The sequence below is a fragment of the Andrographis paniculata genome, unplaced genomic scaffold (assembly GCF_009805555.1).
Source record: "Andrographis paniculata isolate CXL003 unplaced genomic scaffold, ASM980555v1 Contig62END, whole genome shotgun sequence".
NCBI lineage: Eukaryota > Viridiplantae > Streptophyta > Magnoliopsida > Lamiales > Acanthaceae > Andrographis > Andrographis paniculata.
In genome coordinates this window covers 1,322,466-1,339,506 of record NW_026137598.1, presented here as the reverse complement: position 1 = coordinate 1,339,506, position 17,041 = coordinate 1,322,466, and the positions used below count along the sequence as shown (strand labels likewise).

General features: G+C 34.9%; 1 protein-coding gene across 1 annotated transcript; it reads right to left on the bottom strand.

Moving 5' to 3' along the window:
• Positions 1–12,416: 12,416 nt before the first annotated feature.
• LOC127261415 (GDP-fucose transporter 1-like) lies at positions 12,417–13,726 on the bottom strand. The gene has a single exon (XM_051289772.1). The coding sequence runs from the start codon at positions 13,583–13,585 to the stop codon at positions 12,551–12,553; it is 1,035 nt and encodes a 344-aa protein (XP_051145729.1). The 5' UTR covers positions 13,586–13,726; the 3' UTR covers positions 12,417–12,550.
• Between the last annotated feature and the right edge of the window lie 3,315 nt (positions 13,727–17,041).

Here is a 17,041-nt window from a genome sequence, read left to right as displayed (position 1 = left end):
ATGTGGTTGCGTTATATGCATTTCTTTTCTTGTTATGTTTTGTTCTTTTTTCCGATCGTTTGACGTCTTCAATCTGTGTTGTGTATTAGCGTGAGTGTTTGATGTTTTTCTGTTTGAGCTTTCTTTGTATGTTATGTTGAGATTTGGGTCCTGCATGTCGCCGTTTGAAATTCGATCACCTTGGTTGAATTTTTCTATTTTATGTTGCAATGGCTATTTGTTTGGGTTTTATTTTCATGTGTGCGTGTGTTGAGTTTTTTTGTCTTTTATTTTTGTTTAGTTTTTTTTTTTTTAATCTCTTCATTATTTTCTCTCCATCCATCTCGAGCCGTGACATCACCTCGCCTTTCTTTCCATTAGCGTCCATCATCGTGTCCGTCATGTCTTCCTATTTGGAGCAATAAAATTCAAAGATGCGAGGTGATTAATTTTGAGGCGATATTGGCGATGAAATCCAGATTTTCCGTGTAAGCATCATATCTCCTCTCACCCATGCTAATTTCATCTATTCAACATGAAGGGATTCTTCAAATCCTAGGTCCAGTCTAAGAGCACACACGGCGGACCAAGTGTAAAAAGCTCTTCAAATACGACATGTAAAGGCAATGAAAACCAACTTAAAGCCATTGAAAAAGAGTGGTACACAGTGGCCTTCAGCTTGTTCCCTATCTCCTTCATCCTCTATCATCTCTCAATATCCTCATTGTCGATTTTACCCAACCTCGCCGTCGTAGCCCTTCTCCTTCAGCCCCGCCCATCACAAGCTCTGATGACTTACACTTCAACGCAGCTCTCTCTCGACTGCCGGTGTCACTTACCATCACCCAGTCGACGGCGGATTGCCCCAACTTAACCACCGCTCTGCTCGACGAGAACCTTACCAGCACCGATTCCTCAACCGCCATGTCCACCACTCTATCTTGTGGTCTCTTCCTCAATCGATGGGCACCGTAAAAGAAAGAGAACAAGAGAAGGATTGAGAAATAAGCTTGGACGACGCCTCTACTACACTAGACGATGTTGAAGAATGATTGATATTTTGACTTTAATTAGAAAGCCATTGTGCATACATATTTAAAAATCTGGGCTAAAAAACTTCGATTTCAAGTGAGAAGCCCTTTATTAGAGGGCCATTGTATGTGCTCTAACAAGATCGTGGAAGCTTTCCAAGCGACGTAACCATAAAGCAAACGCTAGTATCTGGGAGATGTGAATTCTCAAGCACCCAATCCTTGTGAGAAGTCAAGAATCACAGATCTTCAACGCCAACCATTGGCTTCAGTTTGTACCTAGATGTTTTTCAAGCAACAAAAACCTGCATGCGGGCAACTTTTCCAGATTCTGGACACAATGCTTTTGAGATTTCCAGTGAGAGTTTCCAGAATTTATGAGCGTGATGAAATTCAAAATGTTGTGCACGATGATTTCAAATTTTTTTAACGCAATTTGTCCAGCACTATGTATTTTAGAAATCAAATGCAATGATTTTTAAGTTCTTGATGCAAGGATTTTCAAGACTTTTTATCTGATTTCAGATTCATATGGCGGCTTCTCCAATCTACCCTAAGCAAATTACAAATTTTTGAAAGTCACTCGAGTAATTTTCGGGATCGTCGACCAAGTGAAACTTTTTACCTTCCTAGTGAATGACTCCCAATCAAGAGACTTTTAGTTTCTTGAAGCATGGGTTTTCAACATCGTCAAAGGAATATCATCCAAAATTCCAAGAAGTGTGCATCAATTTATCATATGCTAAGAATTTTTCAACCTTAAGGAAATTTCCCCAGTATTCAGTCCTGCGCAAAAAAATTCCTCATGGTGTTAATAATATCCAAAATTTCTGGCAATGCCATGTTAAGAAGAAGGATTTTCAGAGCTCCTCAAAGTGAGAGAATTTTAAGAAAGAGAGTTGTAATGATTGATTTGATTTCTAAATGCATTCCTTCAAAGAAAATGTGCGTCCATCTAAAAGGGTTGTTGGGGACTTGATAATATGAAAAATCAGATTTGTTCGCACTTGTATCGACACTTATTTTACAACAAGTGAAAGAAGGTCGATGTTCTAAGCCACGAGGATGTCTCTACGACTATGAAAAGGAAGTTTCATTGTAGTGAATTTCCTTAATCCTTTGATAATCGATATGGTCAAATCTAGCTTTTCTATTGGAACTTTGAAGAAGATATTAATGTTTAATATTTTTTTTTTGTTTAACTGCAGTCCCTCTCGAGATGTAATCAAAGTTGTTCGAGGACAAACAACAGTTAAACATGGCGATCATTTCTCGTTTGGGGCTGATATCAATATACTATCTCTCCATACACTGTGGTAAATATTGCATACCTTGATCTTATACTTTATAGTTCTTTCTTTCAATATTCATCATTATCAACGTTTAATTTTTTTTGGTTACACAAGCCTATGAATTTCTAAATATATGTAAGTTGGTTGCCTAAGGGGAACAGTTAATATATTTGTTGTTTGTATGAAATTGTACGTAGTGGTAATTATTTTTTGGTTAGACTACTTCCATTGTCAATTAAACACTTCAAACAATTGATTTATTTTGTATTTGAGATTCCCAATTTCAGCAATTGCAACTCAGCTTGCGATTTTTTTTGTTTTTGTTTCCGTTATAATCACTAAGTGTGTGCTGCAAGTTCAGCCACATCAAGGGCCACATATGCTACTATATCACTCCTAAAGAGGGAGATCATCATGCTATCTTTACTAAAGACACCTTCATGCGGTGAGATTTATTATGATTTTTTTGACATATTGGTATAACTTATGAATTCTGGAGATTTAAAAATACAAAACTTCAAAAGTTTAAGATTTTGCATTAGGTTCTTAGCAACTTTGGTGGTGGTTCTAAGCCTGACTAACATTCTTCTGCGTCATTGTTGACTCAAATGACCTTTCTTGATCTTGATCGTTTGGGGTGTTGTTCTCTGCCTTCTTTGATTGATTATTATTCGTTGTTAATGCATGATGAACTGGGGAAGTGGATGAAGAGTGGCATAATAAGGTGTGTTTTACTGTGTCGATGGAGTTGGAATTATTAAGTAGGGTATTGATGTAGTCTTGTAAAGCATAGGTGGGAGTAGTGTTGGAAGATGACTTAGACAATGAAGAAGATGAAAAGCAATGGCGCTGTGAAGCTAGAATAACAGTTGCCTTCTCTTGGTCGCATTTCTGTGGTTCTTAATTTTATGCTCACGATTTACTCTTATTACTACTTAGGGGAGTTGAAAGGAGTAATGAGAAAAAGGTTTGTACCATCTTGTATAAACGATAGCTTTACCATCGATTGAAAGAACTTAAGCAAGGCTCTTGTATGGTTGAGGAATATTACAAAGAGTTAGAAATGGCTATAATAAAGACTGATATAGTGGAGGACAAGAAAGCTATGATGGTGAAATTCATGGGAAGACTCCATAAAGATATTCAAGACTCCCTAGAGTTACATTATTATGTCAACATTGAGGAATTGTTATAACGTGCCATAAAGATTGAGAAGCAATTGAGATGCAAAAGCTGGACAATAAGTCATGCAATCGGAGCACAAAGGCTGCTTCGAAGTTCGCACTAGACAACACTTGCCCTGGGACAACACAAAGACCTTGATTCCAAATTGAAAAATAATGAGCCAAAGCTCTCTCGCGGTGATCATCAGTCGTTGGGTATGCTTATTGATTGCATCACCCATTTTGAAGATGTTTATGGTTTTAAGATAAAAATTGGTAAACAGAATGTTTTTGTGGCTGGTTCCTCTCCGAAACTCTCTAATTCACTTGTGAAAGCTATGGGCTTCACCTATGGCGAAATTCCCTTCAAGTATCTCAGGGTTCAGATTGGCCCCGAGAAGCCAAAAGTTACTCACTTTGACGAATTGATCACTTCTATTTCTAAATATATTCATACTTGGAGTGGCTGTAATTTATCCTATGTTAGGTGCCTTGAGCTTATCCGCCCGGTTATCAAAGATACTTATTGCTTTTGGTTTTCTATTTTCCAAGTGCCGCCAATGATGACTCTGTACATCACTAAACTTTTCCGCTCCTTTTTTCGGCATTCTCGTTCGATTGTTGTGGCTTGGAGCACTATTTTCTCTCTCAAATCGGATGGGGGGCTGGGACCTCACCTTCTTCTAGAGTGGAATTCAGTTCTCCTTTGTAAATATATTTGGAGGTTGCACACTAACAAAGAGTCACTTTGGGTCAAATGGATGCTAGATAGCATTTTAACTTCTTGACTTTTTGGACAGGGCAATGAATCACTCGGACTTCGACTTTCTCAAGTTTCTCAATGCCATCAAGTATCGGCTCGTCCCTTACTTTGGTACAGCTGCCGGCGCCAAAACTAGAATTTTTAAATGGTACCAGCTTTATTCCAACACCTCTTGTGTATATGATCACTTTGGAGTTTTTGGAATCCCTTGGCAGCCCGCTCGCATTATCTGGAACATTTATGCACTTCCGAAGCACACATTTATTTTGTGACTTAAATCGCATGGAAAACTAAAAGCAGAAGACCGTCTTCCTTTCCTTGACATGGATCCTCTCTGCCTTCCCTGTAATGAACATTTTGAAGACTGCCAGCACTTGTTTTCTCTTTGCCCCTTCTCATCAAAAGTATGGAGCACCATTTGCTCATGGGTTAGCTTTCTGGCTGAAGAACAGTTCTAGAAAAGACTCGGAGATATTTTTGATGCGACATGATAGATTTTCCGCAACACTCTACTACTTTTGAAAAACTTCGCCTTAGAGCCTGAAATTTCCATTGCAAAAATTAAAACTTGTTGTTTTCGTATTCTTTAATCTCCAGTTTCTCCGATCACGTTGGAGAACCCACACCATGATAAGCTGATTTGCCAATTATTTGATGTTTTCATGCCCATCTGTCCGACCGTGGTGTGGCTTCTAGCTTCCCAGCAAAGAAGTGCTTGCATATTAATTTCTTTGTACAGCCTCTTTTTGTTTGGACTTTGGAATTTTTTTCCATTTTAGGGTGTCCCTTTAGATTACATATAATATAATCCATTATATTTCATGCTTGGGGTGTTTCCCATTTTTGTCTAGTTGCTTTGGACAAATTTTATATTATAGGGGTGGTCCTGTCACCTTTTGATTTATTTTTTATTTCCGGGGTATGCCTGGCATATATGTAAGTAACTATTATATTTATTTATTTATATATAGCAAAACCCTTGGTCTTTCTGATCCAAAAAAAAGCATAAGATGATTCTTACCGAATCTGGTGAGGTAGTAACTGATGATAATGTTGACTTTGACCATGATCACATGCCCACTTTAGAGAATACTCCCCGAGCCACCTTATCCAATGACGAGGATAAGTACAATAAAGTTACTACGGTGATGTTAGAGCCTTGAGTACACTGCCCAAACCAGATGAGGAGAACATACAACAAGAAAAATATCTTACATTGTCGTTGCAAGATCAAATGTAAATTTTTAGTATGATTATTGATAATGGTAGTTGTACAAATGTGATTAGTGACGTGTTCGTAAAGAAGTATGAGTTTGAGATGAAACCGCACCTGAAGTCGTATCGCCTACAATGGTTGAATAGTAGTGGTGAGTTAAAGGTGAATAAGCAAGTTAAAGTTGGCTTCCATATCCACAAGTACAACAACAAGGTGACATGCGATGTAGTCCCTATGCAAGCTTGCCACATATTACTTGGGCGTCCGTGGCAATTTAAGAATGAGGTTATTTATGATGGTAAGATGAACACCTTACCTTGACATACGAAGGCAAGAAAGTGGTGTTGAAACCATTAAGTTCTAAAGAAGCATATGGATTTGGTGTTGCTCACATTTTACAAGAAATGCTTACTTATAAAACCAGTTTATGTTGATACTTTCTTTTCGGTTTCTTCTTTCATAATCTCAGCTCTTAGAAGGAAGAGATACGAGAGCCCTATTGAAGATCAAGAGATTATCAATGGAATCACATTCATAAGCTTAAAGAAAAACAAGCGAGAGAAGCAAATGAAAGAAAAGAGAGTCAAATACGAGAAAAACGTAAGGTCACAAGAAAAGGGAAAAGTGAGTTGAGTCATAGCAAAATGAGTGCAAATATTATAGAGAGTTTACTCACTTTAATGGATTTTAGACCCATTTGGGGGGAGGAAATTGATAGGATTCATATTTTGATGTATAAATCTTATTGTCTACCACTTCAAGATTAAAAGTCTAACATATCACCAAGTTTTATGGTGTTTTGCAGGAATTTTTTGATGTTTTTCCCGAAGATCACCAAGAGGATTGCCACTATTAAGAGGAATTGAACTTCAAATTAATTTTATCTCCGGAGCTCAACTTTCTAATCGACCAGCTTATAGGGTCAATCCTGAAGAGATAAAGAAGATTCAACACCAAGTACAAGAGTTGATGAATAAATGTTAGGTAAAAGAAAACTTGAGCCCTTGTTATGTTTCTATTCTATTTTTTCCAAAAAAATATGGTAAATGGCAAATATGTATTGACTGTAGAGCCATTAATATGATTACTGTTGAGTATAAACATCTTATTTAGCTTGATGATCTGCTAGATGAATTGAATGGTGCTACTATATTTTCTATTGAGTTAAAGAGTGGATATCATCAAATTAGAATAAGGGTGACAAATGGAAAACGACTTTAAAAAACAAGTTAGGTTTATATGAATGGGTTATGCCTTTTGAACTCATAAATGCTCCTATTACTTTAATGCGATTGATGAATCATGTGTTGAGGACATGTATAGGAAAATCTCTAGTTGTGTACTTTGATGATATTCTCATTATATAGTTGTGATTTGAAAGATTATATTCAACATGTTAGGGTTACCTTAGATCTATTGAGGAATGACAAATTGTATGCTAATGTTGAAAAGTGTTTTTTTGTGTTTCATATTCTATATTTTTGGGTTACGTTGCTAGTGTGCGAAGTATACAAGTTGATGAAGAAAAGAATTATGCGATTCAAGAATGGCATACACCTACCACTGTTCATGAGGTCAGAAGTTTTCATAGTTTGACGGGATTTTATAGTTGATTCATCTGCGACTTTAGTTCCATTACAACCCCCTAGACATTGGTGATACACAAGAATGAAAGACATTAAGTTATACAGTCCATTTGAATATTTGAAATTGAAAAAAGCCACCCCTAAAAATTTTAAGCTCTAAGCAACATCTAACTAATAATTTTACGCAGAATTAAAACACCATCATAATTGACAAAACCTCTTAGTTGAATCTTCAGTCGATTGATATCCAACACAATAAGGTCTACATAAGAGAGGAAAGAAACATCTTCTCCATAAACCACTTCAACGCCTGGCATTTTTTTAAGAGATTCCACTTATTCCAAAAAACCCAATTCAAAAATAATAATAATAATAATAATAAATAAAAAATAAGAGAGATTAAAATAATTTTTTTAGTCAAATCCTATTTCTATGCTTGGAATTCTTGAAACAAAAGTCATTAGAGTGAAACATGTCTCAACTCGCAATTAAGGTGATCAGACCATTATAAATAAAATAAAAATTATTAATTAGGTGTTCTCAATCCTAAACAAAGCCCCATAATAATGCATAGGGCGAGTCAATCTCACTCAAATTGCCTACAAAATATAGATTTAACATCAGTAAATTAATGAGTAAGTAGAACAAAATTACACAAGTAAATACAATTTAAATCATTTATATTTATAAAATTGATGTTGCATGTGTTATGATTACCTTATTATTTTTCCGTTATATATATTCCATTTAAAGATATGAGGAGTCAAAAAAGAAAAACTTCATCACAACGAAGGTTTGATTCCATATATGTATTTGTGCTATTGTGCATTGCATAAAATATTTATTATTCTTTCAATATAAATTTTTTATCATTTAATATTGACAATAAGTAAAGTCATCCAACAACAATTGACATTATCCAAAATGTCCCTGAATATCATCAATAGTACGAGATAAGACAAATCAATCAACAAGAATGCCTCTCAAGAAATAATATAAAAAATCTGATACCACCAGACAGACATCCAACCCTAACATCAAAGGCATAACCAGCCAGGTACAAATAATAAAAATATGTCAATCAATCATATGGATAGCCGACATGTATCGCCATTCACCATAGAACAATCCAGAGCTTGTGGTAGCGAAGATAGATCTATCACGTGTATAGTAGTAGAATTCGTGCACCTCAAAAATCATCCAAAGGGGATTCAAAAACTCTACTCATCCTCGCACCCTTTTGGGATCGCGTTTGAAGTTGGCCAATGATCCTGAACTACTGGTAGATCCTACTAGTGATTAATCCAATTAGTGGACCAAAACTTGCACGATAATGATTAGATAGGGCCATAATTAACCAAATCCAACCCCCGAAGGACCCAGTGATACAGGTCAATCAGTTGTCCAACTAATTACTATTATTGCAAAATGTAACGATACATCAATATACATATGTAAGATGGTGTAATCGTCAAGCATTACCATTCATTGCAAATAACAATAATATTCAAAAAGTTCGCACATAGAAATCATGCTATATGTATAAGATACAAGATCCACGAAATAAGAGCAATGAAAAGCTAAGTGGATCACATCACTATAGAGCCCTGTGTTTCGTATTTGATATTAAATCACAATTAAACTATAATTCAACACGAAAATTAAGTTGTGATTAAGTGTATGTTATTCTCATATAATTATGTATCAGTTTCAGTAATCAGATCAAGCTAATGAGCTCGATCAATTTAAGACTACCGGTACATTGTTTTGACTGACAGTTAGCTACTTTGGAAGTAAAAAAACCATCTTATTCTATTCCAAGATAGATAAATAATCTCATTATCAGACAATATCAACTATAATTTTCTCAATACATTCACTTTTATGCAATTTAAATAAAATTACACCGAATTATAAGCTTACAAACATAGTTTGTTAACATAAATTATGAGATACCTGGTTATATAAAGGAGATACTAACTTATTCAAATAATAAATTTTTAAACTAATCTGTTACCTTTCAAACTTTTTCTTGTAATAGAATATTCTATTGTGATTATAAAAGTCTTATACCTAATATCATTTTGATTGAAGAATTTTAAAATAAAAATATTTAAAATTAAGAATAAGCAAGTAGATACTGCCGAAATAATTTGAATTCGAACTAAAGTGAAATTCTTCCAAAATCAACTTGGAGTTACATCTAATATAATAACTTAAAAATTATCACAATTTGATAGCTATTTCAATTATAAATTTTTAATTTTTTCCGTCAAATTGGTAATTTATAAAATAAATCATCTAAACCATATTTAATATTGTTATTAAATTCTACTTACAAGAAAAAATACAATTTTTTGCACATTTAGATTTACTAAAAAAATAATTTATCCTATATTATATTAGTATATAGATTTAATATTTTAATAAAAATAAGAACTAAATAATAGTATTAATTATATTTTAATATATATTTTTTTTTATAAAAAAATTTAAAAATATATAAAAAAATATTAGAATTTTAGATTATTTCTAATTATTCAGTTTGGTTCGAATTGTTGAACTCATATTTTGAACTTTTGACCAAGTTTATTCGTGAGCGAGCTGGTTTGAGTCAGTATTAGCCTGGTTTTTTATTCGCTACATGAATTAGAGCTGGTCAGCATGTTAAATAATCAGCGTAGTAAATTTAGCTTGGTTGTGGCTTTAGCTGTAGATAGCAAGTGTAGTGCTTTGTAGTTGGATTGCTTAGCTTAGCTTAGCTTAGCTTTTTGTTTGGATTGCTCTGCTTTTGCATATTTTAACTAGCATATTAGTTAAGACTAGGTTAGCTGGGTTTGTCGTATAGAAATTGTGGACTAGTAAGCTGGCGTGTTCATAGTTAGCAGCCTGTTTTTTGTATTCCTGTTGTGTGAACTTATCTGCTCCTACTATTTAGTTGATGTACTTATAATCTTAATCGAGCATTGCGTTTATTAGTTAGATTAGTTTTGGGTTAGCATTTAGCTTGATTCATCTGCTCTAAGGTCCGTTTTACCTAACTTAATCATTGTAGTTCGTAGCTGCCTGCCATATCTTAGAGCATTGACAATGGCTCTTATTGAGATACCCGTTTTGAATTTTGGAAGCCCTTAATCCATTCGTCCGAAAATGATGTCGCGCATCGGAATAGCTTTCGATGGGAATATTTCGTGAAAGCCAAGCCTCGAGCGAGGCCAAAATTAATTTTCTCTTCATTATTTCTTCTCTACAGGCACACGGGTCGGCGTTCTTCTCCATCAATTTCTCCTTTCTCCGGAGAACGGAGGCTAGTTTTATCCACCGCGGAGTTCTCTCCCCATTGTCCCCTCCGGTAAGTTTTCTCAACTTGTTATTTTTATTTGGCTTGAATCGGATCTTGGTAGCATTTGATTCAAAAACTGGAAGATCTTGGGATCTTGTGTAATTAATCTTGGGTGCTTTTGGAAACATATTATCATCCTTGTACGACGTTTGTGTGAGGTTCTTCTAGTAACGATTTGTTTGATAGTGTTATCGCATTTGTCTATTTTGTATTCAGATGATGAGATATTGTTTTCACATAAAAGGTTCGATTTTCTTCTTTTTGGATGTTGAAATTAGTTGTGCTTTGGTTTGATTTGTTGTTTAGCGTTGAGAAACTTGGATCATCAAATTTGGAGCAGCATTTGACCGATCTGTGTAGAACATCAGTACGGAAGCCATTGCAGTTTTGCGTTTTGCTTCAACAGCTTATTGTTCAAATTTGAATTTGATGTTATCTATGGAAGCAAAATAATGAATCATTTTAGTCACAGAGTTGTGGATAGCACCTCCTATGTCTCTAGAATAGTGGCAAAAGCTTGTTGAACTTTTATTTTCATCTGTGTGAATTTTTCTGAAGATACTTTGTATGCATTTGAAATGAAACCAAGTGAATGTGTTGCTCATGATGTTATAGTTATGTTTTTATGCTTTGCAGATCTACAAAGTTGTGCAATATTTAAGGAGTTATGTGAAACATAGGACGAAAATGTTCGCGGGAGAGGGATGGCGTGCTAAGAGTTACTAGGAGTGTCAACAATTCAGGTAGACTATATTACAAATGTGGTCCTTGTGATAAATGATTATGCTTGAACAATTATACCGAAAGTTTGAAATGAAGAAATAGAGGTCTTTCTATACCGGTGATTCAATTCCAAGCTCACAACATCCATGTCCGAGCACTACATATCGATGTACATGTTCAGGCTATAGGGAGAAAAGACAAAATGAGGACATTTCAACGCTATGTCTTCTAATATTGGCTAATTTTGTTGTTATTGTACTAATGTTTATTTGTCCGTTTTGGTTACCGTGCTGATTGGGTCAAATCAGCATGGTGCTGATTTTACTTAATTAGAAAATGTCTATAAAGAAAATAGCAAATATCGATATAGAATATAGCACATATTTGAATATGTTATATAATTACATGTAGCAAAATATATTTTAATTGCATCACAATAGTAATTTGATTCAATTAGAAAATGTTCATGAAGAAAATAGCGAATCATTACCCGATATATAACATAGTATATGCTATATGCCTTATAAAGATTTGCTAATTATGTGCTATATATTGTGTCATGATTTGTTAATTTCTTCATATTAGTTTGATGATTTGGCCAAATCAACACCTTAACCGCCACTTTATTTGTCTTTTGTTACGTTGACTGCATGTAGTAGTTCGTTCGTATATTTTGTTTAGGACTATGATTGCTTATGCCTCTTGCATATATCAACTTTTCACAAATTGTGGCCTTCTGAATTCGAAGAAACAATATTTGTTTTCGTGAATTGAATTTGTCTAGGACCTTCATGGCTCAAGAGGTATTACAATTTATAGCTACTACAAATAGAAGTTTTGGTTATTGACTATCCATTTCAATTAAGAGTTCATTTTGTAATGTGGGACATGCATGGGCATCACCGATTGAATCCCCCGCGCTAACGAATAGTACATTTTATTTTGTAAGTATATTTGTTTTGATAATGGTTATTTCGGGTATACATTATGGGTGCGTTTACTGCACGTAATTAAGGTTGATAATATTATTTTGTCCGTCTGAATCTTATGTTTACTTTAAAGTATTGGAGCCCGAGATAATTATGGATCCGATACTATAGTAACATTTTGTAGGATTAATACTACAATCCTCCCTAGTATTATTTAATCTCGTTTAATAAATTTCTAAGTTATCTAACTTTTTAAACATTTTGAATCATTTTACATAAATATGATAATATATTTTTCTTTAATATTTATTTGAATTCTGACCTGGATGGTCTTTCTTACATACAAAACACATGCAATGCAATGCAAGTATAAACACTAGTAAACTTGGCCTCAGATTAACAATCAATAGATAGATGCAAATGATACAAGTTACTCGCAAGCACGACAAACATTAGTGGGCATACATTTATTTACGTTAAGATTAAGATAGTACCTCCTCCTCCTCCTCAAGCAAAATATGTTGTTCATACACCACTAGTTTTACCAGGAATCCTTTTTTCTTCATCTCTATCTGCGTCACTTCCGCTTTGCCTCCCAATTCCTCCTCTGGTGGTAACAGACTGTTGGTAGAGAACCCCTCCAACAATGGTTAGGAGCAAACAGATCAAACCGATGGGAGTAGCATGCTTATCCCAAATACTCACATTAATTGCCACAGTAAGGAATTTATTCACCACTCCCGTCACTGTAAATGCCGTCGCAGAAATAGCCTTTCTAGCTGCAAATCCAAAGAAGCTGATGAGCAATCCAAACAAACAGGATAAAGCCACGGCGGAAAAGGCTGCGGGTTCGAACAAATCCGCGATGCCGTTTGATGAGGAATTAATGGCAGAAAACACTTGCGCATACTCCCCTGTGATGAGCCAAAAGAGGGGAGCCATCAACAAGGAGAGCAGGTTGTTGTAGAGCACAAATCCCCAAGTGTTCAACCCCAGATTGGTTACCATGTGCTTGATGTAAACCATCTCAGTGGTAATGGTGACCAAGTAGGCGAAGGCCCAGGAATAGGCGGTCAAGGTGAAGCCATTGTCTGTGGCCACATATCCGACAGCACCGCCCAGTATGATCACCAGGGAGAGGAATGTGAGCTTGGAAGGGCATGGCTGCCTCCGGAAAGCGGTGTCGGCGACTGCGACGAGGAGAGGAGTCAGGGATCTGAAAACGATGAAGGTGTCGACATTGGCGTGGCGAAGCAGATTGGTGTTGGTGAAGATTGCAAGGTAGAAAACCAGCGCCGCCGGCAAGAACTTCTTGGCCGTGTCGAAGGTGAAAGGATCGTGGTGGAGAAACCCCAATTTGGCGAGAATCCAGACGCCGGCGGCCGAAGTGAGGTACTGGAGTGCTGTGAGGAGGCCGGGATAATTAAACTTGGTAATGGCGAACTTGTTGATCACGGCGAGCAAGCTGGAGCAGAGGGCGTAGCCGACAACCAGGCTGCTGGTGGCGTAGTGTTGCTGCTGCTGCTGCTTGGAACCCTCGAATCGGATAGTCGAAGCCATTAGTTAGATAGATAGATATATTAGAGACGAAATCAAATCAAATCAAATCAAAGCGACGATGATAAGGGTGGGTTCGGATCCAGTCCAAATGAAAACTCAAACTCAAATTCAAACGAATCTAGCTAGGGTTCTCGGTCATACATACATACCCATTGCCATTAATGACCTCAATCAATCCTTGGGCTTTCCCTTCCTCTCCCTCTCCCTCTCCCTCTCCCTCGTCAGAGATGGAGCCCAGCACTGCAAGCAGTCAGTCAAAATTAGGCGGGGGAAAATGCATCGAATGAATGTACAATCCAATCCAATAGATTGCTCGTGGGTGGGTAACTAAATCTGTGACTCAAATGGATTGGGAAAATAAAAAACTAGTGCGAAGCGACAGTAACAGTAACAGTAACAATCAATCATCAGAGAAGATAAAAAATGAGAGATCAATAATGGAGGAGGTCCTATGAATGAGGGGAAAATCCCTGCGTGCGCGTACGGCTGACACAATAAGGAAGGAACGGGAAGGCAAATAATCCGTAGGTGGAGGGTAGGGGAGGGTAGGGTAGGGAAGGGAAGGGAAAGGAAAGGAAGAGAAGGGAAGACGAGATAAAACCAAGCCTACCATAGGATAGGGGTATATTTGTTATTTCCTAATTCCTTTTATTTATTCTTTTAAAATTTATATGCAATGGCTTCTTTTCTTACCGGCGTCAAAGGAAAATGCAGTTGACCCCGTGTACTTTTCGGTTAATTGGCAAAATTCCCTGTTCCAATGAAATTATTGCGCATCTATTATTAGGGATATATTTGTGATTTTCAAACTCTTCACTTTTTCTTTTAAAATTTATATCTATGGCTTCTTTTCTTTAAGGGCACCCAAAGAAAAGGAAATTTACTGGTTAATTAGAAAAATTCTTCATCCGTTCACAGTTACTTTTTGTCATACAAATTTTTAAATATTATTATATCAAAATATATTATAAATTTAAAAAAAAATTGATATAAATATTTTTATTAGTGTCTTATGATATTTATACAATAATATTTGTATAAATAATTATACAAAAAACCAAAAAGTAAATAACTTTTAAAGACGAACGGATGAAGTATTATTGTATGAGATATTATATAGTTAATATAAAAAATAATATTTTATATTAAATAATTTAACATTTTGTGGATGAATAGAGTATAAATATAATATATATTGTATATATATTTTTAATATATAGTGAATCGTATCATTTAGATATAAGTTGGGTGAACAAATTCATTGTGTATCTCTGTTGGCCCGAAAAATAACTTTTTTGGAAAAGCTCAAATAATTAGGTTGACTCGGATCTAAAGAGACCCAAGCAATGAAGAAGACAACAACCTATGATTAAAGTCCAGCGGAAGGGCCAAGTTGCTAAAAGAAAAAATTGCAGTCTTGCAAAAAAATTGATGAAAAGAAGTAAAGGCTACAAAAATTTTGAGAATTATCAAGGAAGTGGGGTTTAACGTTTAAAACAACTTGGAAGTTACTCTTATGAATTAAGATCTAATACCTAGTTCTTTTCATTCAAAGAAAAACTATTCATTGACTTGAGGTTATCAAGTGATAAGTCATCCAAGATAAAACGGTTTCAGTGATTAAAGTGCATAAATAGAGCCAAATGATAGAGGGGAGTTTATAAAGCCATGAGAGTATTGAATGAAGGAGTTTCGGCGGCTGTTGAAGAGACATGAAGGTTACATGAGTTACAATGGTGTAAGAAATTCCTAGTAATGATGAAAGTCATAAGCATTCAAGAAGAAAGAGATTTTCAACCCAAGTATAGTTATAAAAGGAGAAGATCAATGGTGAAGAAGAGGTTCCTGATCGTCACAACTAATATTCAATTTTAATTTTAGGGTAAATTATATAACATCACTTTGTATTTTAGTAAAAATGCACAAACACCATGTATTTTATTTATTATGTAAAACTCCATCGTATTAATGTAAAGTTTGTACGAAACACTCTTCTTGTCCAAAACTGATGTTTGGTTCCACATAAAGACCTAAATTAAAATAATTTTATACAAATAAAAAAACGTAAAATATCTTAAATAATTCTTTTGAATAAAATAAATAAATTAATAATTGATCAGTAATTAATTTTTATAGTTTTTGTAAAAATCAAATAGCAATTTGTCTGCAAAAAAAACTATAAAATGAATGATTAATCAATTATTTATATATTTATTTTATTTAAAAAAACTTATTTTAGATATTACTTTTTTATTTGTATAAAACTTCGTAATTTAGATCTTTATTTAGAATCAAACACCAGTTTTGGATAAAGAGGGTGTTTCGTTCAAATTTTACATTAATATAAAGGGGTTTACACAATAAATAAAACACAGATGTTTCGTGTATTTTTACTAAAGTACAAAGGGGTGTTATATAATTTACCCTTAATTTTATGGCAAAATTGCCCATAACTCCCTTGTGGTTTCAAAACTCAGCGTGAATTCCCCATCTACTTTAAAAATTGCATGACGCCCCCTTATACTTTAAAAAATATTGCATGAAACCACTTTGTGGTTTCGAAACTCAGCATAAATTCATATTTTACTTTAAAAAATTGCATGACGCTTACTTATATTTTCAAAAATATTGCATAAAACCCCCTGCCATGCAAAACATATAGATAGAAAATCATCTTCTTATCACACGAGAAAAGTTTCATGGTGGTGGGGTTTTATGCAACGTTTTTTAAAGTATAAGGGGGTACCATGCAATTTTTAAAGTACAATGAGATTTTACGCTGAATTTTGAAACCACAGGGGAGTTATAAGCAATTTTACCTAATTTTATTTTATCTTTATTTTTCTTGTATTTTACTTTCGTTGTCATTCACCTTTTCCCCAAGTTTATTTTATTTTTACTAGTTTTTTTTTTCATTCCGAATGTATTTCAACCTTCCTTTCCAATTTTAATGAAATTACATTTTAAAAGTTTTTTTTTCTTTTTAATTTCCATCAACGGATTTTCTGCTAGCTTGTTTTTCCAGAGATACAAAATATTCACCTAGAGATTTTCTAGAGTGTCCTAGAGACCCTTATCCATGTTTTGACCGATTTCATCACGTCATCGCGAGATTAAAAATATCTGAAATTTTCGGATACAACGAATTGGCACACTCTATGGGACTACGATCATTTTGTGTCTCACTTTCTCGGAATGCAATTGCACAGCTGATTGCTGACACCCATCATGCCGCCTAAGAACAGAACCACCGTCAATGATAAGGCTACATACCTTTGTCTCTATCTTACACCTTCCATGAAATAAATTTTCATATTGTTCAGTATCATCAACCTACTTTGGAAGGGCGTTAAGAGTTTGAAGAGTGACTAACGTCAAATTGGGATAAATTGCATGTTTGTTTTGTGGATTTCCATGAAACAGTTCATTTTCCAATTGTAAATACATATCAACTTG

Bases quoted from the DNA above. Each gene is read 5' to 3' on its own strand.
- LOC127261415 (XM_051289772.1), bottom strand. From the start codon at position 13,585: ATGGCTTCGACTATCCGATTCGAGGGTTCCAAGCAGCAGCAGCAGCAA.